Here is a 19285-nt window from a genome sequence, read left to right as displayed (position 1 = left end):
TTGGTCCTGGTGTTGGGGTGAGGGGACAGTACAAGGAAAAGTGGTGAAGCAGGTTCCAGCTTTCAGTTACTCAGCTCAGAAATTCCAATAATTCTTGTAGCTCCTTGCAACCACTTACCACCTCTGGGATGGACTGCAGAGTCTGGGAAGAGAAATAGAAAAGGTAGCGCAGGGCCACAGGTCACAGGCCTGGGGCCCCCACCCCGCAAAAGCACCCACCGAACTAGAGGGGAGAGGTGGAAGCCACAGAGAAGCCTGCAACAGTGAGTCAGGCCGAGCTCTCAGCACAGACTGCAGATGGAGCTACCATTCATCAGGAACTCAAAGGGCCTGGCCTCTTGCCAGGTGCCTTGTTAAGCGCCATTGAGTCGGTTCCGACTCATAGTGACCTGGTACAGGATTTCCAAGGAGCAGCTGGTGGGTTTAAACTGCTGACCTTGTGGTTCACAGTCCAGTGCTGATCCTACAGTGCCAGTTATACCAAATCCCTCCCTCTTTACCTCATAAATATGCTGTACAATGTCATCTAGTTTCTTTAACTCCTTGTCAGAGCGCCGAAGATTCTCCTCCAGGATATTTCTCTAGAAAGTAAATAGGTTTCATAAGCCCTATACTATATTTTGGTGGGGCAGGGAATCTATGACAGGTACTTGCTGGTGAGAAATGGCCTTAGCACAGAAGTTCTTACATGGCTCTGGAACTTGACCTTGAGTTTTTCCTTTTCATCTTTCATCTCTAAGAACATCACTCTCAGCTTGTCCACCTATAAACATGGCCAAATCAGACGTGCACAGCCCAGGATCCCCACTATCTACCCAGCTCCTATGTTACTGCTACACAGCACTTTGCCCCTTGGAAGATGTTTCCAGATTTCTCCAGACACTAGTCACCTCCTGGGTGAGCCACACTTTCTCTTGGATCCAGTCAGTAGCCATGGGCTGACAGTCTGGGTCTAGCTGGCCTGCCATTGTCTCCCGGAGAACCTTAGTCTCTGTCTCTGCACGCCGAAGTGAGCGGGTAAGCTGGGCCACCTCCTCTCGAAGGCTCTAGGTGTGAGAATAAAGAGGTGGTCAGTTCTCAGAGGTCTTCACTATCCTTCTAATCCCATGTGGTAGGCCATGGAATTCAAATCCCATATTCAGGCTCCCGGCTACCATTGACACAAAGCTGGGCATCATGACAAACATACTATAAGCTCTCCACTCTTGTCAATTTGCTCTAGGATCTTCTCGTTTTGCTGCTGTATCACTTCCTGGAGCTCCTTTTCATTCTGTGAGGGCAGGGAGGTGAAAAGGCACTGAGAGAGCTGGCTTCTTTACACCCTTGCCAGGAGATACCTGTCCCATGCTAAGCCCAGGTGGTTTCAAGTGATAACACCCCAATTCATCCCATAGGGCTACTAAGTAAGGCAAGGCACATTTTCAGTGTCAAAACGGTTCTAGAGTTCCTGCCTTTTCTCCTTGGTCTGCCTGGGGAGATGGGTCAGCCATAGCTGATTCCCAAACATGTGAAATATCTGATCCTAGGAAAGATAAAACTAGGGCAGTGGTTGGAAAATCCCCACCACCCAGATTTCTGGAGAGAAAATGGCTCCCAGTGGGCCCGGAGAGCTGCCCCAGTTCTTTTTACTGCCCCATTTTCAGGCCCCTCCTTCACCTTGTAGCGCAAGCACAAGGCCTGGTTCAGTTTTTCTATATCTGCTTCCTTAGCCTTCTGGACCTCCTGATACTGTTCTTCTTGGGCCTGCAGCCTATCCTGCAGATCACAACTAGGGAAAGGAAGAACTCAGCATTATTGCTGTTCTCTCACGGACTCATTAGGTCTCTGATATAAGGGACTGTCTGCTTGACCGACTCTCTCATCAAGACTGCATTCTACTCACACTTTTTGCTGAAAAGTTCTGATAGCATCCTCTTTAGATTCTTGCAGTTGGGAACACAGGCTCTGAAGCTCAAGAGTCATAAAATGCATTTCTGCCAGGCTTTTCTCTGTATCTAGGGCCTCTAAAAGAGAAAGTTCTAGATAGAGGTAGAGTCCTTCTGCTCTGCAAAGAGTATATAGCAATCATCCCTACAACTCTGACCTGTGTCCCACCCCTAGGATCTGAGGTCCAGGACATTACAGATCCCAAAAGGCAGAAATAAAATGAGCCCAAGTAGAATTGAGGTTTTTAGAGCAAAGTACGTGTCACTGCTCTAGTCTTCACTTATCACCAACATATTTTCTAGAAATGAGGCAGGATCCCTGGAGCCCATCCTAACCTGTAGGCTGAAAGGAAACCATGGCTGCTACCCGGGTGAATGCACTCTTGTCACTTCCAAGCAAGGGCACAGGAGCGGACTCTGTCTCTAAAATAAAAATCAATCATGGGCGAGAGCCTCTCCGGTGACCCAGTCTTAAGGGCAGCCATAATAGAAGCCAGGAAGAAACAGGAAGGTCTATTAGGGAGCATCTTCAACAGCTGAAGGTATCAGGAGTAGAGTCATAATGTTCCCACCCCTCAAATCCCAGGGTCTTTAACCTTTATCTGTCGTTGCTGTCAAAGTGCTCCCCAAAAAGGTGGTGTTAGTGGGGGTAGGGTGTTCCTGGGCAGGAGCACAAGCTGTGTTCATAGGAAGGGCTTCTGGTTCAGCCTGAGGTAAAGGAAAATAAATGACAAGGATTAGTGATTTTCCTGAGCTCACCACCACTGTTGAGTCAATCCTAACACACAACAAGTCTATAAGACGGAGTAGAACTACCCCACAGAGTTTCCAAGGTTGTAAATCTTTAGGGAAACAGACTGCCGTATATTCTCCTGGTGACCAATGCGATTTGGAGTAAGGCAGAAGAGTGAACATTGCCCTCCATTGCTGGGAAGATGGGGACACTTGTCTAGTATTGGGGTTAGCAGGTTTCTCATAAAGGATGATATAGCAAAATTTTCAGCTTTGCAGGCCATATGGTTTCTGTCTCAATTAGTTACCTCTACTCTTAAGCTCAAGGTGCTCTGGTCACACAGTTGGTTACAAGTTGGGTCGCTCTAACCACAAGACTGGCAGTTCAAATCTACCAGCCTTTCCGTGGGAGAAAAATGAGGCTTTCTCCTCCCGCAACAATTTGGTCATTGGTAGCTGTCTGCTATTGAATAAGTTCTGACTCACATGAACCTCTATAGGGTTTCTGAGGCTACAAATCTTTACAGCAGCCCAACTTGTAACCCAATACACTACCAAAGTTCTATTTTACCTTCTAAATAGGTATTGATTTGACAGCAATCATTTAAGTTTCTTCTTCACTTCCTGTTCTCCAAAGCTACCATGCTGCATATGAGTAGGGCCTTACCTTGTTCAGTTCTTAGTCCCAGCACTTTACCCAGATCTTGCTACAAGGAAGACACACTTCAAATAATTTTAATATACCTTATGGCTCTGTGGGAGGCCTCCCTATATACCTACCCATACCCTGCCAACTTCTACTTAACCTCAAAGGTCAGCTGCTTGGAGAAGACCTCCTAGCCTCTCTTTCAGGTAAAACTGGTCCTCCTTTCTCTGTGTCCCCTCAGTGGTACATGCAGATCTCTATCATAATCACAATTCACGATGACATGTCTACATCTGTCTGTCTTTCCTGCTAGACTATGGATTCTTTGGCATTTTCTTGTGCTCAGCACAAAACTAGGGGAAAAGGTCAGACTATAAGCATTCATGTTTCAGATTTCCTGGTTGTACCTTTAACTGTTAAATAAGCTAATGAACTCTATTCTGAGGGATATCAACAAATTTATTATATAGTGTACACTACTGGGGAGTCAAAGCTCTCAGACTAAATTTCAGCTTTTTAAAAATCATAATCTAGCTGATTCCAGTGCATAGAAATCCCCCAAACAAAATTCCAGGAAAATTAATACAAGTAGAAAAGGAGAGTAAGTTCATGAGGAATGTGGCAAAAGAAGAGAACCCCGAGTCCCCACACTCTGGTCCAAAGCAAAAGTAAATGCTCCATTGCCACACCGCAAGCGTTGGCAAGGCTTAACGGCTCTCACAGAAGGTGAACAAAGGAGGAGTTTCATAGGGAAGAAAAAGGTATTTCCAGTTTGAAGACAGAAGACAATGGCTATGAATGAAGATGAGACCTATGTATTGTGTATAGAGTGCCTGGTTGGATTAATAAGGAATTAGGAGACTGGTGAAGAAAGATTGGAGTGATAGGCAAAAGAGGTCTGTAGGCAACTGGAAGTCACTGAAGGTCACAGAGATGAACAAGAAAGTGTTTTAGGAAAACCATTCTATAAAATGAAGATATAATTGGGAGGGAAGAGAAGGAATCCCAGAAATCTACCTCCTTCTTTAGTTTTTTCTGTAAGAAGAGGGTCAGACTCTGTAGTTGCTCAGTGAGCATCCCGAGCTCATGGGAATACTTCCGTGTCTTCTCCAGGTCATGCTCCTGGCTCTCTGCTACAGTGTTAGCCAGTTTAGCCCTGAAATAAGGAAGGAACATGGAAGATGGCCAGGAACCAAGCTACGTCCTTTGAATACCTCTTCCAAATCCTCATACAGAACAGCATTCAAAAAGAGAAACAAGAGGCTCTTGGGCTCTGTTGCAATTCCTTTCCTGGAGACTTTGGCATTTAGAAAGGTTCCTGGGAAAGATAAGCACTGAAGGGAAGCAGAAAATGGTAGAGCTCTTACTTCAAGTTCTCTACAGTGTCCTTGAGGTCTTCACACTGTAGACTGCGCTCCCGGAGCACTTCCAACGTGTTTTTCAATTGACACTCAACCTGGCCCAGCTCCAGGTGAGCAACCTGATTCTCTTGGTCTGCAAACTGGGAAGACAGGAAAGGGAAGGGAAGCAACACAGAAGAGAAGAAACATGGGTCCAAGTGGGGAATTATAGAGCCCTGGGGACAGAGGTTTTTTCTAGTCCAAAGCCTCAAATCTCACCTCAATAACATTAGGCAAGAGTCAGACTCCTTAAGTTTTCCAGTCTCCCTGCACTAAACCATATATTCCTTACCTCCAGGGTCTCCTTTAGGTCCTGGACCTCCTTGCTCAGGACAGTTTGTTGTTGTTGCAGCTCTGCCTGCATCTGTTTTAGTGCCATCTCTTCCTCTTGCCATCTGCCAAAAACTTTCTATTAGATTCCATTTGGTCCTACATCCTGAGTGCCTACTGCCACCCTAACCTGATAGGAACTCACCGAGCAGCCTGCTCCTCACTGCTGTGGGTGAGCTGGCAAAGCAAGTCCTCCTTCAGAGCCAGCTCCTGGGTACAATGAGCATGTTGACCCTGTAGTTCTTTTAACTGACTCTCCATGCTGGCCAAAACCTGCAGCTGAGCCTGGAAATCTAGGCCAAAAGTATCCTAATGACACCATGTGATTGCCAGGCCAGAACCTTCCCACACTTCTCTGAAGAAAGTGTTCCACAGCACTTTCTTGGATACTCTAACAGCCGAAGGCTTAACAGAGCTTGCACAAATATTCACCTGCTGTTAGATGGCAGTTTTCCAATTCTAGTTGCTCTATTTGGCCTTTATAGTCTTCTAAATGAGTAGAGACTTGTTCCAGCTCCCTGGAAACCTAGGAAAGGAAGAAAACAAAGATTCCCTAAGCAGTTCCCCCTGACTCAGGAGTTCTGGATTCAGTGCAGCTTCTGCTTCTGGACAATACAGCAAACCACTTTCTCCTGGGGAGCAACACTACAGCAAACTAGGCTGATTTTCAGGAAAAAATAGACAGGAGAAAAGTTGCTGAAGTAAAGAAGATACTGGAAGGCAAAGGAAACAACTAGGGGCAAGTTCATCTTATAGATAAGGAACGTGGCTGGTCTTCAAACTTACAGAGTGGAAAGAAGAAAGGTCTAGGCTAAGAAGCTAATGATGCCACTCATTAGAAAGACCTTCTGCAGAGAAAAGGAGGGATGGTGGGCCCAAGAGTCCCCACTTAGTTTGTACCTTCTGATTTTCCTCAACTGCAGCATCACGTTCCTGTAGGTACTCCCGGCTCTTGGCTGCAAGTTTCTCCAAGAGTTGTCGACACCGACTCAGCAAAGCAGTCCATGTTATATACTGCCGGGAGAAGCAGGCAGGTCAGGAGAGTATAGTTGAACCAAGGCTCCTAACAGAGCTGGCTGTGAATAAGAGAGTAGCATGATAGTCCTGGTGTGTGGCATTGTGGGTTAATGCACTGGACTGCAAAGTTGGTTTGAACTGCAAGGTCAGTGGTTCAAGCTTACCAGCCACTCCTCGGAAACCCTATAAAGGGTCACTATGGGTCAGAAACGACTTGACAGCACTTAACAACAACAAATGATAGCCCCAAGGAGACCTGGTGGTGCAGAGAGTTAAGCTTTGAGTTGTGAAAGGAACGATCAGTGGTTCAAACCCAGCAGTCACTCCTCTAGAGAAAGATGAGACCGTCTGCTTCCATAAAGATATACAGCCTAGACAATTCTATGGAGCAGTTGTACTCTGTCTTAAAGGGACACTATGAGTTGGAATCAACTCAATAACAGTGGTTTATGTATTTATTTATTTGTATGACGGCTCTAAATACTCACATCTAGCTGCATGGATATCCAGTCCTGTTGCAAAGTAGACGTAAGGCTCACTGTCTGCTGAGCCACCTCTTCTTGCTCTGTGTGAAGCCTTACCTACAGGAGAAGGATGGCCTATGAAAGAATTGCCACTAGATATAGCATAGTGGGAGGATGTGACTATCCTCCCAATGCATCAATGTAGACTCCAGGAAAGAGAATATTCCTTCCAATTACCAGCTGAGCCTGGGTCTCATTCAGCAGAACTCTGAATTCCCGCATGGATGTCAGGTCCTGTTTCAGTTGGCTGATCTTCTGGCTGGCGTGTGCACAGAAAGCCTCTAGCACGGCCTCTGCCTATTTAGGGAAGATGATATGAGAATAGAGAGGGCAGGGGAGAGAAACAGGGCCAAAAGCCATAATTACCCACCACCCCAGTAGCTGAGTTCTTTATTTCTGTCCCCAGGACAGGCAGTTCTTAACCTACCCATCTGTCTCAAGCGAATTTGTGTTCCTGAAGAACTCTCCCACAAGGTGGGTAGACTTTGAGGGCAGTGCACTGGATAGAGCACTGCCCACATCTAGAACAAGAGCGTAGCACCTGTGGTACATATATATGATGAAATATTATTCAGCTATATGGTTGTTGTTAAGTGCCGTGGAGTCATTTTGTACTCATAGCAACCCTGTAGAGGGTTTCTGAGGTGCAGCTGGTGGGTTTGAGCCACAGAGCTTGTGGTAAGCAGCTCAGTGCTTATCCTACAGCATCATAAAATAGAATAAATTCTGATGCATGCTATGAACATGGATGAACCTTGAAAACACTGTGTCAAGTGAAAGGAATTAGGTACAAAAGGATAAATATTATATGATTCCACTTGTATCTAGAATAGGCAATTTCACAGAGACAGAAAGTAGGTTAATGGTTACCAGGGATTGGGAGAAAAGCGGAATGGATATAACAGAATTTCTGTTTGGAATGATGAAACTATTCTGGAAATTGATAGTGGTAGGTTATGCAATGCTGTGGATGCACTTAATACTATTGGATTGTACACTTTAAAAGTGATTACGATGATAAACTTTACGTTATATATATTTTACTATGATAAAAAAGAAAAGAAAATAGGCAAAGGAAAGAAAAAAAAAAGCCTGACACCTTACCGCCTCCTTGCCTCTGAGAGCCATTTCCTCTTTGTGCCTTGCTTCCTCCCTTTCTGCTTTGAGGCTCTGAACCTTTGCCCTAGATTTCTTCAATACATCAAAACAGCAGGAGACCAACGTTTCTGCTCTCTGAGACTACAAGATTAAGAGTCAGATGTCATCTAGTCCTTTTTGGTTTTGGTTTTCAGTCCCACCAGAAGCTTCTACCTTGATCTTCATGCTGCTTACCTCCTGATTCACAGTAGTTTTATCTTCTTCTAAGTGCAACAGAGATAGGCGAAGCAAGGACATCACCTCTTTAGAGACCAGCACCCATGATTGCTGTGGAGAGAAAGATGGCTAGGCTAGGTCGAACAGCCACTGAGAAGGAAGCTAGCAGGAACACTGGGAAGGAAAGGCACTGACCCTAGTTTCAAGCTCCCAATAGAAAAGGAGATGTCCAGAACAAAGGTTTGAAAGCCTCCCTTCAGTATCATGGCTGAGTACCCCCCATCTGCTAACCACCCAGATTCTCATTCATGATCTTCACAGGAAACTCAGTGATGGTGTGAGGCAAGTCAACACTTACCATGACATTCCTGGCCTGCTGCAGAGCTTGTCCAATCTCTTGGCAATTCTGAAGTTGCTGAGATTTCTTAGTTACCTAGCCAGAGAAACAGATTCTTCGTTTTGAGAAGGTAACTTCAATTCTTCCTCCCTCCACCTCCTAAGCTACTGGGGCCTATGAAAAGCAAGAGCAAGACTCACAGCTAGAAGTCATCTCAGGAAAAAAACAACCAGCGCCCCTTCCAAGACTAAGACTCAATGGAATACACGCTCTGATTGGTGAAAACGCTCGTCACCGACAAGGGGAAGTGAGGGGAAAACAACAATGAAGTGGCGAGCTAAGCCCTACAATATGGAGAGTGAAGCATCCAGCTGATAAGAAGAGAGGGCATATGCATAAGAACACCCACACTTGCAGGTAATACCCACTTGACCTAGCTTCAATGACTGGATGATCAGAGTTAAACTAGATGAAGAAAGAAAAGGAAAAAGAGTAATCTGATGCAATTTGACGAACTTGACCTACACCTATGGAAGCAGTAGGTCAAAAGAGGGAACAAATCCTTACAGCAAGGATCATTCCCACCCCTTCCACACAGAGTAGAGAGGGATGGGCAACTTGGACATTGGCTACCCAAAATGGAGGGGTGGGGGGCTACAAAGGCAAGAAGTGATTGGCTTACAAGCTTTCAAGAGGGAACCTAGAGACAGGGGGCCTGGAGGAAGGCAGAATCTCCAGTGAGTAGCATCCAATCTGCCTAGGCAGGGTTGATGAAATGAAATGCAGATGGGTCTCTTGTGATACAATAGTGAATCATTGTTATCAGGACTGATTGTGAAGGTTGGAAATGTAAAGGTAGACATTTTATAGCAAGGAAGGAAGTGATTAACTTTTCAATCTAGGAGCAGAGGTCCCTAGGACCATCAACAAAGAGCCAAGAGCGGGACCCTACCCAGAGCAACAGTGATGCCTGAGATGGAGGCAGAGACAATGACGTGGAGCGATAGAGCATCTGGGGGCTTTAGATCCAGAGAGGGAGAGGGATTGTGTGCTGAAGACTTGGGGGGGATAGTGTAGGGGGGCAGGCTTGCAGGGTATACCCTTTGGTTGGTTGATGATGCATGGAGGGGATTGTAACCATGGCAATGATACGATGTACGATAGAATGAATGTAAAACTAATGTTCTCTCATGTAAACTATCATATAATTCACAATAAAACACTAAAAAAAAATCTTTTTTATAATAATGATTATTTTGGTTTTCCTAAGCATAAACATGACACATGTTCTGAAGATAGTGGAAGGAAGAAACAGGGAGGAGTGAATAGAGGTAAATACTGTTCACTGATGGAGGAGTTAATAGTATTTAACTCTTCATGAAGGAGACTACAATCATTGCAATGAAATGAAGTGTGTGATTAGTTGAATGTGGGACTGATGATGTACTCCATAAACCTTTATTTAATTCACAATAAAAAGGTTTTTCATAAAAAATTAATACATGTTCATTATAAAATTTAGGAAAATATGGAAGTGAATAAAAAAGGCAATGTTGTTGCTGTTGTTAAGTGCTTTTGAGTCAATTCTGACTCATAGTGACCCTGTAATGGGTTTCTGAGAAGCACCTGGTGAGTTTGATCCACCAACCTTATGGTTTGCAGTCCAGTGCTTATCCTACAGCACCATACCAGGAATCCAAGAAAGCAACAGAAATCATTAATTTCATCACCTAGTGTAGAGTAGTGATTCTTAACCAACAGTATAGCACGCACCCTAGAGACACCAGTATACCTGCATACCAGAAATTTCCTACGGAGACTTCTTGCAACTAATGAGTATACTGTGTCTCTCAGATGTCAGGGGTAAAAAAAAGTTGTAGACCACTGATTTAGAAAAAAACTGCATACTCAGTAAATTCTAATATGAATATTCTTTGACATTTTAACATCTCTGAAATTGACATCCTCCAGTGCTATAGTAAGTACCTACAATTTTCATGGATTTCCCAGATCCTTAGCTTCTCTATATATAACCTCTTCTGAGAATGAGCCTTGGTTAAGAGTCCCCTTATATCTTTGGGCAGTTTACAGTCTAAGACAGAGGGACCACTGGGATTCTCTAAGCTATAGGAGGAAACTTCTTACCCCACTGGAAGAGTTGTTAGCCTGTGTACTACTGTCCTGCACTTCTGGGTGAGGGACAGCCAGCTGACTCTTCCAGTCCCGCAGCTGGTGAGAAAGAACCTCCAAAATGACGAGAGAACTCAGCAGGTTCTCTTCTAGGTCATGCCGAGACAAGGTAGTCAGATCTGGAGCGTGGCTGCCGTAGGAAGAGAAGAACATGAGGAGGATAAAAGGAGAGAAAAGGATGGGAGTGATGGGTATATGCCCTGGAGTCACAAGGCTTTAGGGACACTTACCCCCACATGAGGTGCTCTGTCTCAGAAGTACTATCCTTAGTGGCCCCCAGGTCTTTCTGAGATGTGTTTGTACTCTTTTCCTGTACTGCTGGGGGAGTAAGCCAAGTCCCCACTGAGCAAGTAGAGAAGGGGGAAGTGCCAATTGCAGCATCCCGAAGCACAGAAGGGAGAGATAAGCTCTGGTGGAGATTTTCTAGCATGACTGAAGTATTTACACCTTTTTCCAGCCAAGCCAATGGGGACATCCAGGGCCCTGTGTCAGACACAAGAATCATACCAGCATTTTCTACTGCTGGGCCTGCAGCAGCCTCAGATTCCATTTCTACTGGATTTGGGATCAGGCATGCTGAGACAGGTGCTTGATCTTCTAATTCAGCCTCTTCAGGGAGAGCTGGAATGCTCATTTCTCTTTCATCTATCATTGTTTTGTGCTCTCCCATCTCTTCCCCCAGGTCCACATGATTGACAGGAAAATCTACTTCCAAAGCAGCTGAAGGTGTATGCCAGAACATGAAGGAGGGCAAAAAGGCATTACTTTCAGAAGTAACTACGCTCTCAGGCACAGCCTCAGTCCTACTGTCTCTGAGGCTTTCCTTGGGGCAGTGCAATTGTTGCTCAGAAGAGGGATTGGGAGGAAACTCCACAAGATTGCACGAAGAATCCTGAAATGTAAGTTTCTCAGACATAGCAGCAACAACTTCTGAAAAGCTATCTTTCCTGCAGGGTGTCATCCCCTCTCTCACTAGATCTCCTGGCAGCAAACACTCATCTAGGGAGATGCTGTTTGTCCCAGTCAAAGCAGCTAAAGGGGCCTCAAGTGGAATGTCTTGTTGTTGGCCCACTGGAGAGTGTACAAGGACCATGGTTTTAACCAGACAGTTGTCCAACGGGTCTACTCCTTCCTCAGATATTTTGGGAGTAGAGTTGTTCTGGGGGATCTGGTCTTGGAGCTGCTCATCTGATTCATGCTGATGAGTTTCCAGCCACTCTGAGGGCAGGCTGAATAGCTCTGATGGAGAATCTGTCCTCTTGGTACTGACAAAATCCAGGGGAGATGAGTAGTTGCTGCTTTTCTGCAAAAGAAAACAAGTAGTTGACTATGACCATTAACTCACATTCTCAATATACAATTATGGATGCAGGATACTGATACTGTCTAAATTCAAAACAAGAAAGAGTTCTCATTACTTTTGCTTAAATAAGAATTTAGCTAATCCTTACTACTTACCACAGAGACCCAATAGGAGGGGAAGAAAAACTGGTAAAGCATTTTAAGCTCTTCTAAGGGACCCAGTCTAGAGTGTGATGAATAAGATTAAGATCATCTGTCCATATCATCAGGTGATGGTAGCTACCTTCAACTCACTTCTGGGAGAACAGGTAGAGATGACCTGTAGGATGTGAGTGAAGGCTCAGATTCCATCCAAATCTAGAGTTGCTACAAGATTTTCTACCTTACAGAACATATAAGAACATGAAGACCCAAGTCAGAGAGCCCTGGGAACAATGATTGGAACAATGTGGGTCCTAGACAGCACTAGTCCCACAGAGATCCACGGACCCCAGGGATAAAGGGTAACATTGACCTATGCAAGTGACGTAATCTCCCTGGCCCCAAGAGGTGAGGGCATCCTGAACTCCTGGGTTGAATCCATTCAACCTTTGGCACTTAGAATCTTTGCAGCAGAGGAGACTGCAGAGCAGAGACTTTCTCTTGGTGTCCTGACAAGGGACTGAAAACCTACTTACTGCTGATTCACAGGGACAGAGACCACTGCACCTTCTACCACTTGGAGGATTACTGCCACTTAAAGTACTCCACTGGCTGGACCTGAGACCCAATGAGCAAGAAAAGGAAAACATTAATGTACTTAAGTGTTTGCAGCAGCCAGAGATAGAACAAATTCTAAAATAGTTAGACCCTAACAAAACAGAGCTGCTGAAAGAGACAGATGAGTACTTGAAAAACAAAAATTGGGAAAACGTGAGTACTTAGGAAGATCCATAGTAAAGGATCAGCAGAAAAGGACCCCTGTCACACTGAGGCGCAACGTATCTACAAGGTGAAAGAAAATCGAGTGAGTCTCAGTGCTTATGGATCTCACAGAAATGTGCTTAAAATCAAACAGTCTATGTGCTTCACTGATGAAGATGCAGTTTATGGTGGAACACTTGACGGAATTTTAACAGTTTCAGAATTGTGTTCTCTGAGAAGATCTCATGCAGAACAAAGAGGCGTTAGCAATACAGCTCAAGATGCCCGAGTTTGGTCCTGAAAAGAATGAAAGTGTGAACTGCCACTGCGTAGCCTGCTTTCTACATTTGATGGGCTTCCAGCAGAGGGCCTGTCCATTCCCTACCTGGGTCAGTAAAACGGACAGGCAAAAACTTGAGAGGCTTTGTTGATGACTTAGATGAATAAAGGAACCCCAGTGCTGATTTGGGGTCCTGGTGTGGTGCTGTGGACTAATGCGTCAGACTGCAAAATCGTTTGAACTGCAAGGTCGGTGGTTCAAGCTCACCAGCTGCTCCTTGGAAACCCTATATAAGGTCACTATGGGTAGGAATCGACTTGACAGCACTTAACAACAAAGTGCTGATTTGAAAAAAAAAAGATCCAAATACATCACCAAAATAAAACCAAATCTACTATTATCGAGTCAATTCCAAAACATAGCAACCGTATCTATACAGGGTTTCAGAGATTGTAAATCTTTATGGGAGCAGACAGCGTCATCTTTCTCCCACAGAGCAGTAGGTCTGAAGCACTGAACCTGTGATTAGCAGCCCATGTTTACCCACAGTGCCACCAAGGCTCTTATCAAATACAACACCCCTCTCCTCCTCCAAAAAAGACTTTCTGAAAATAATAAACATTACGATAAGCACTGGATCGAAAGTTTGTTTGAATCACAAGGTCGGTGGCTCAAACTCACCAGCCGCTCCTCGGAAACCCTATACAGAATCATTATGAGTCAGAAACGACTCAATAGCACTTTATAACAATAACTTGTAAACTAACAATTTCAGTAGAATAAATTGAAAGAGGATGGTCACACTTAAGATTCGAAGATGTCAAAGAACTATCTTAAAACAAAGGCAAAAATACAAAGAAATATAAATCTGAAGGAAGAGCTAAGAGAAGTAGATGATAAATCTAAGAAACATAATATGTGAATAAAAGAAATTCCAGGAATACATGTAGATATTGTTGAATCGGTGAATGTTTTGTTGTATATATTTTACACACAAAAATATTTTATGCCTCAATAAAAATTTTTTTAAAGCTGTTCCAGGAGAAAAGAGAAGATATACAGACGAGGAACTGATTTAACAAATATTAGAAGAAAACGTCCCTAAGGTAAAGAAAGACTTGAGTCTGCATACTAAAATGACTCAAGTTCCAAGCAGGAATAATGAAAAAAAAAAATACATGTCTAGACACTTATAATTGTAAAAATTTTCAGCTACAAAGAAAATGAAACTATTTAGAAACTTTAGACAGAAAGATCAATTACATACACACAAAACTTCCATGAAATTTGATCTTTATCATTTATGGCAATGGTGGTTATATGCCGCGGAGTTGGTTCCGACTCACAGCAACCCTGTATAGGGTTTCTGAGGCTGTAACTCTTTACAACAGCAGACCAACAACCTGAAACTACCATACATGACAACACCACCCAGAACTCTATCTAGATATACTGTTGTTGTTGTTAAGTGTTGTCGAGTTGGTTCCAACCCATAGTGACCTTGTATAGGGTTTCCAAGGAGTGCCTGGTGAGCTTGAAACACTGAACTTGTGGTTTAAACCATCTTTGAAGTCCAGCGCATTAAGCCACAGCACCACACCAGGACTCCCAATCCAGATATTGAAGTATCTGAAGTAAAACAAACCTACAAGACTGAAAAGTGGGAACCAGAGATATTGATTTATAATGAAGTCAACTACAAAGCAGTAACAGGGAATAGTGTAGACACAGAACTTCCAAATGGCAAGAAGTCAAGTTGATTTCAAGACTAAAAAGACTGTTTTAAGCAGGGGGGGGGGAAATTAACAAATTACAGGGTAACCTCAGATAAAAATGATACACCTGTACAGGGGTCCTGGTGTGGTGCTGTGGGTTAATGCATCAGACTGCAAAGTTGTTTGAATTGCAAGGTCGGCGGTTCAAGCTCACCAGCTTTTCCTCGGAAACCCTATACAGAGTTGCTACAGGTAGGAATCGACTCAACGGCACTTAAAAACAACATCAAAATAAAAAAAAAAGGAAAATCAGAAAGATTTATAAACATTAACACAAGAGAATGAAAATGAAAAGAAAGCCCACAAACAAAATGAACTCAGCACAGAAAATTACATGGAACAAAGAATCCAGCAGCACCTCAGAAAAATGACAACAGTCAATTCATCACAATGGATTACTACACCTCACAAGATGGTTGACCCTGGAAGATATTATGCTCAGTGAAATGGGTCAATCACAAAAGGACAAACTGTGCAAGACCAATGTTACAAAAAGGTTTTCTTGATAAAAGAAACAATTTTCTGTAGCAGGTCTGGAGGAGGGGCAGCAGGCGCCATGTCCGCCATGAAGGTGGTAAGTAGAAGCCCCTGATACAACTCAAGGAACAAAACAAGGAACTGGACAAGAAAGATAAAGCTTTCAATCAGAAACAAAAAGAAAAGTAGAAGAAACTTGAAGAGCTAAAAAGCAAAGGATGTGGGAAAGGGCCCCCTGGTCACAGGTGAAATTAAGAAATCTGGCAAAAAATAAGCTGTTCTTTGTGACTGAGGCAATAGTGACCCTTGATTCCATTTCTGTTTAAACATTTGAATTCCCTGCTAGAACATCTCTTGCCACCTATATTTAGATTGAATTGTTATCTTGGAGCCTGTTGTACATTTAAGAATAAACTTTTGTTAAAAAAAAAGACGAAAAAGAAATCCTACAATGGTTTATCTCTTCAGTCCTATCTTAGCTGTGTGGTCAGTAAACCTAGGCCAGCACCCTGCCAGAGCTGCTGTTCAATCTTTGTTATGCCTAGAATTCTATACCACCTGGAATTAAAGCAACTCATTTAGAAAAAGAAAAAAGAAACAATCTATGATGGTTATGGAGAGAGGGGGTATGTGTGTGGGTAATTAATTCATGGACTATAAGGTAAACACATGCTAACATGGGTGACAACAAGAGGGAGGTCAGCAGAAGAAAGATGAAGGTAGTTGGAGGCACAGAGAAGAATGCAATAGTTAATGTGAATAGAGGTAAATACTGTTAATTTTTGGTACATGGAGAGATTGCAACCATGTAATGAAGCAAAGTATATGATCTGTTGAATGTAAAACTGTTAATCTGCTCTATAAACCTTTACTCAATTCACAATATAAACTTGGAAAAAACTGAGAAATTTGGAAGACAAGGGCTACCTGGCCAATAGACTGGAAAAGATCCATATCTGTGTCCAGTCTAAAGAAAGGTGATCCAACAGGATGTAGAAACTATCAAAAATATCAACATCACAGGTAAGTAAAATTTTGCTGACGATAATTCAAAAATGAATTCAATACATTCAGCAGCAGTACATGGACAGGGAACTGTCAGAAATTCCAGATGGATTCAGAAGAGGAGTGGAACAAGGGATGTCATTGTTGATATCAGATGGATCTTGATTCAAAGCAGAAAGCAGAAAAGTTTTACTGACTATATGAATCATAACGATGGATAACATTGTGAAGAATGAGAATTCCAGAACACTTCATTGTGCTCATGTAGAATCTATATTTATGGACTGATGGTGGTGGTGTGCTATAGAGTTGGTTCCAACTTATGGCCACCTGCATAGGATTTCTGAGACTGTAAATCTTTATGGGAACAGAAAGTCTCATCTTTCTCCCGTGGAACAGTTGGTAGTTTCAAACTGCTGACCTTGAGGTTAGCAGCCCGACTCGTATCACTTTGCTACCAGAGCTCCTTTCAATATGGATTACTCCTCAAAACAAAACAGAATTTCACAACGGAACCATGACAAATAGAGAAAAGATAGAAGTTGTCAAGGATTTCATTTTACTTAAATCCTAATCAATGCCTATGGAGGCAGCAGTCAAGAAATCAAACAATGTATTATATTGGGCAAATTTGCTGCAAAAGACCTCTTTAAAATATTAAAATGTAAAGATGTCACCTTGAGGACTAGGGTGCACCTGACCCAAACCATGGGTATCTTCAATTGCTTCATATGCATGGGAAATGAATAAGGAAGTGATATCCTTGAATTATTATGGTATTGGCAAAGAATATTGAATATACCATGGACTTTCTTAGAAGAAGCATAGCCAGAATGTTTCAAAGAATTGAGGATGACGAGACATAATATCACATATTTTAGATATGTTATGAGAGATACCAGTCCACGGAGAAGGATATCACGTATGGTAGGGTGTCAGCAAAAAAAAAAAAGGAAGACCTTCAACAAGATAGACTGACACTGTGGCTTCAAAAATGGGCTCAAACTTAACAATGATTGTGAGGATGGTGTAGGACCAGGCAGTGTTTCATACCAATGGGCATGGGGGCCAGTATGAGTCGGAATCACTCCACAGCACCAAATAACAAAAACCATCTTTACAGAAACAGACTATCACATCATTTTTCCCATAGAATGGCCGGTGGGTCTGAAACGCAAACCTTTCAGTTTGGTACTGTGCCACAAGGGCAGAAGTACCTTATAAAGGCATCAATTTCACTCTACGACAAGTTTTTAAAGCAAGTAAAAAGTAGTTTCTACATGGCTACTTTTCTCAAGATCTTTGATAAAAGTGCAATTCAGTGAGAGCAATGCTGCAAAGGTCATAAGGTAGTTCATGTACCCTTACTTTGAATAATGTGTAACTGGATCACAGGCGTTTTGACTACCTCGAGTGGTGGATGGATATTTTCTCGTTGTTATAGAACACCAACTCTCTATACTTAGCTGTAAATGGATGTCGCTGAGGCAGAAGACTTCATTATTGCAATTAGTTACGTTCCAATCAGGGACCTCTGTTCATCTCTCTGAGCTCTTGTCCTGGGCAAAGAGCCCAGTCGAAAGGCTGGTCCTGCCTGGCCTGGCGCATCTCACCTGCAGCGTCAGGTTGTACAGGGAAGGGGTCAGCGTAGAGCACATAGGGGTCCCTTCACCAGAGGTGGTGAGGGCACCGGGCTGCAGGTTAAGTTCTCGGAGAGGAGTTCTCATAGCTGATCTTCCCTGAGAAAGAACGAAGAAAGGAAGTGTGAGAAAGCCTGGGTTCGGCCAGCTTGCCCTCCCGCCTTTACAAGCCTCAGCTGAGAAAGAGTAGGCTCCGACACGTTTCGCTGAAGCGGCAGGACGAACAACGGATCCCACACACAACCCACCACTCCCAGCCTTGTCCCAGCTTTTCAGAACAGCTGACTCTGCCAGCATTCCCACCCTCATATCCCCAGCCCAGGATTCGCTCTCCCGCTCACCGGCTGGGGCGAAGTCGATGCACTGAGGTTCAGCTTTTTCACCCGCCACATCTTCAGCGCAGAACGGTAGTCGATCACCTTCCAGACCCAAAAGACGCCATGGTCACCCGCCGTCTTTATTTGAAACTGCTCTGCGTTCCTGGATTGGTTGTGGTGCCGAAGTGCGTCAGGCGAAGGCGCCCGCTCCGGGCTGGAGCCAGGCGGGTCGGTGGGCGGGGATTCGCGAAATAATCACGCCCTCTCAGGCCCGGCCTGCCCCCGGATTGGCGGACACTTCTCGCTGGGACCCTCCTTCATAGTCGCGAGTTGGGAGGTCCGGGCCTGAGGCTGGTCAGAGGCTTCTAGGGCCTCATCTCAGAGAAGGCACAGTAAGTAGATGGAGTCAGGGAATCCATCTCTCCTGCTTCTAGTGGCACGGCCCCACACCCAGTCAGAAATGTTACCTCCCACCTCAGTCTTGACCGGAAAGAGTCGGCCTGGGCGCCTGGAGGGAGAGGTGAGGGGAGTGTTTTCATTTTGAAGTTTGGTGGGCACTTACCTAGGTCATATGTCCATGATGGCCTGAAGCAGAATGTAGTCCCTGAGCTGTAATGCATCTTTATACTTTCTGGTACTTTCTCGGGACCTATACAGGGTTGAGCCTCGGAAACCCTGTACAGGGTCACTATGAGTCGGAACCGACTCCACGGCCGCACAACAACAACAACATACAGTGTTGCTATGAGTCAGAACCGACTCCAAGGCACTTAATAACATACAGGGTCGCTGTGAGACGAAACCAACTCCACCACCTCAGGGCCTGCAACAGTAGCGTAGTGGTTACGATTCGGGCTGGGAACCGCACAAGGTCAGCAGTACGAAACTACCAGCTGTTCTGCGGGAGAAAGATGAGGCTTTCTACTCCCGTAAAGATTTACAGCCTCAGAAACCCTGTACAGGGTTGCTATGAGTCAGAACCGACTCCACGGTAGTTAACATACAGAGTCTCTATGAGACGAAACCGACTCCACCACCTCAGGGCCTGCAACAAGTTGTTGTTGTTAGATGCTATCGAGTCGGTACCGACTCATAGTGACTCTGTGCACAACAGAAGGAAACACTGCCAGATCCTGGGCCAACCTCACAATTGGTGCCATGCTTGAGCCCA

The 19285-nt window shown here is 44.2% G+C and overlaps 1 protein-coding gene across 1 annotated transcript; it reads right to left on the bottom strand.

The window, feature by feature from the left end:
• Positions 1–70: 70 nt before the first annotated feature.
• Positions 71–18189, bottom strand: SPAG5 (sperm associated antigen 5). The gene is made up of 24 exons (XM_006874204.1): positions 18139–18189; positions 17771–17896; positions 10646–11718; positions 10371–10545; positions 8247–8321; positions 7907–7999; positions 7679–7813; positions 6752–6871; positions 6539–6631; positions 5934–6047; positions 5466–5559; positions 5179–5326; positions 4996–5098; positions 4671–4804; positions 4321–4459; positions 2522–2633; positions 2262–2348; positions 1883–2003; positions 1657–1768; positions 1190–1270; positions 891–1046; positions 689–763; positions 501–581; positions 71–142 (listed from the first exon to the last, which is right to left on the bottom strand). The coding sequence occupies exons 1-24, from the start codon at positions 18187–18189 to the stop codon at positions 71–73; spliced, it is 3570 nt and encodes a 1189-aa protein (XP_006874266.1).
• Between the last annotated feature and the right edge of the window lie 1096 nt (positions 18190–19285).

This window comes from Chrysochloris asiatica, unplaced genomic scaffold, assembly GCF_000296735.1.
Source record: "Chrysochloris asiatica unplaced genomic scaffold, ChrAsi1.0 scaffold00266, whole genome shotgun sequence".
Classification (NCBI taxonomy): Eukaryota; Metazoa; Chordata; class Mammalia; order Afrosoricida; family Chrysochloridae; genus Chrysochloris; species Chrysochloris asiatica.
This window is presented reverse-complemented; position numbering and strand designations above follow the sequence as displayed.

What these genes read in the sequence shown, in the direction of transcription:
- SPAG5 (XM_006874204.1), bottom strand. Translation starts at nt 18,189, where the DNA reads ATGTGGCGGGTGAAAAAGCTGAACCTCAGTGCATCGACTTCGCCCCAG. An exon ending in AGCAGGCCAGGAATGTCATG is followed by an intron (nt 8,000 to 8,246) that starts GTAAGTGTTGAC and finishes TTCTCTCCACAG; the next exon opens with CAATCATGGGTGCTGGTCTC. An exon ending in GGATATCCATGCAGCTAGAT is followed by an intron (nt 6,048 to 6,538) that starts GTGAGTATTTAG and finishes TTCTCCCGGCAG; the next exon opens with TATATAACATGGACTGCTTT.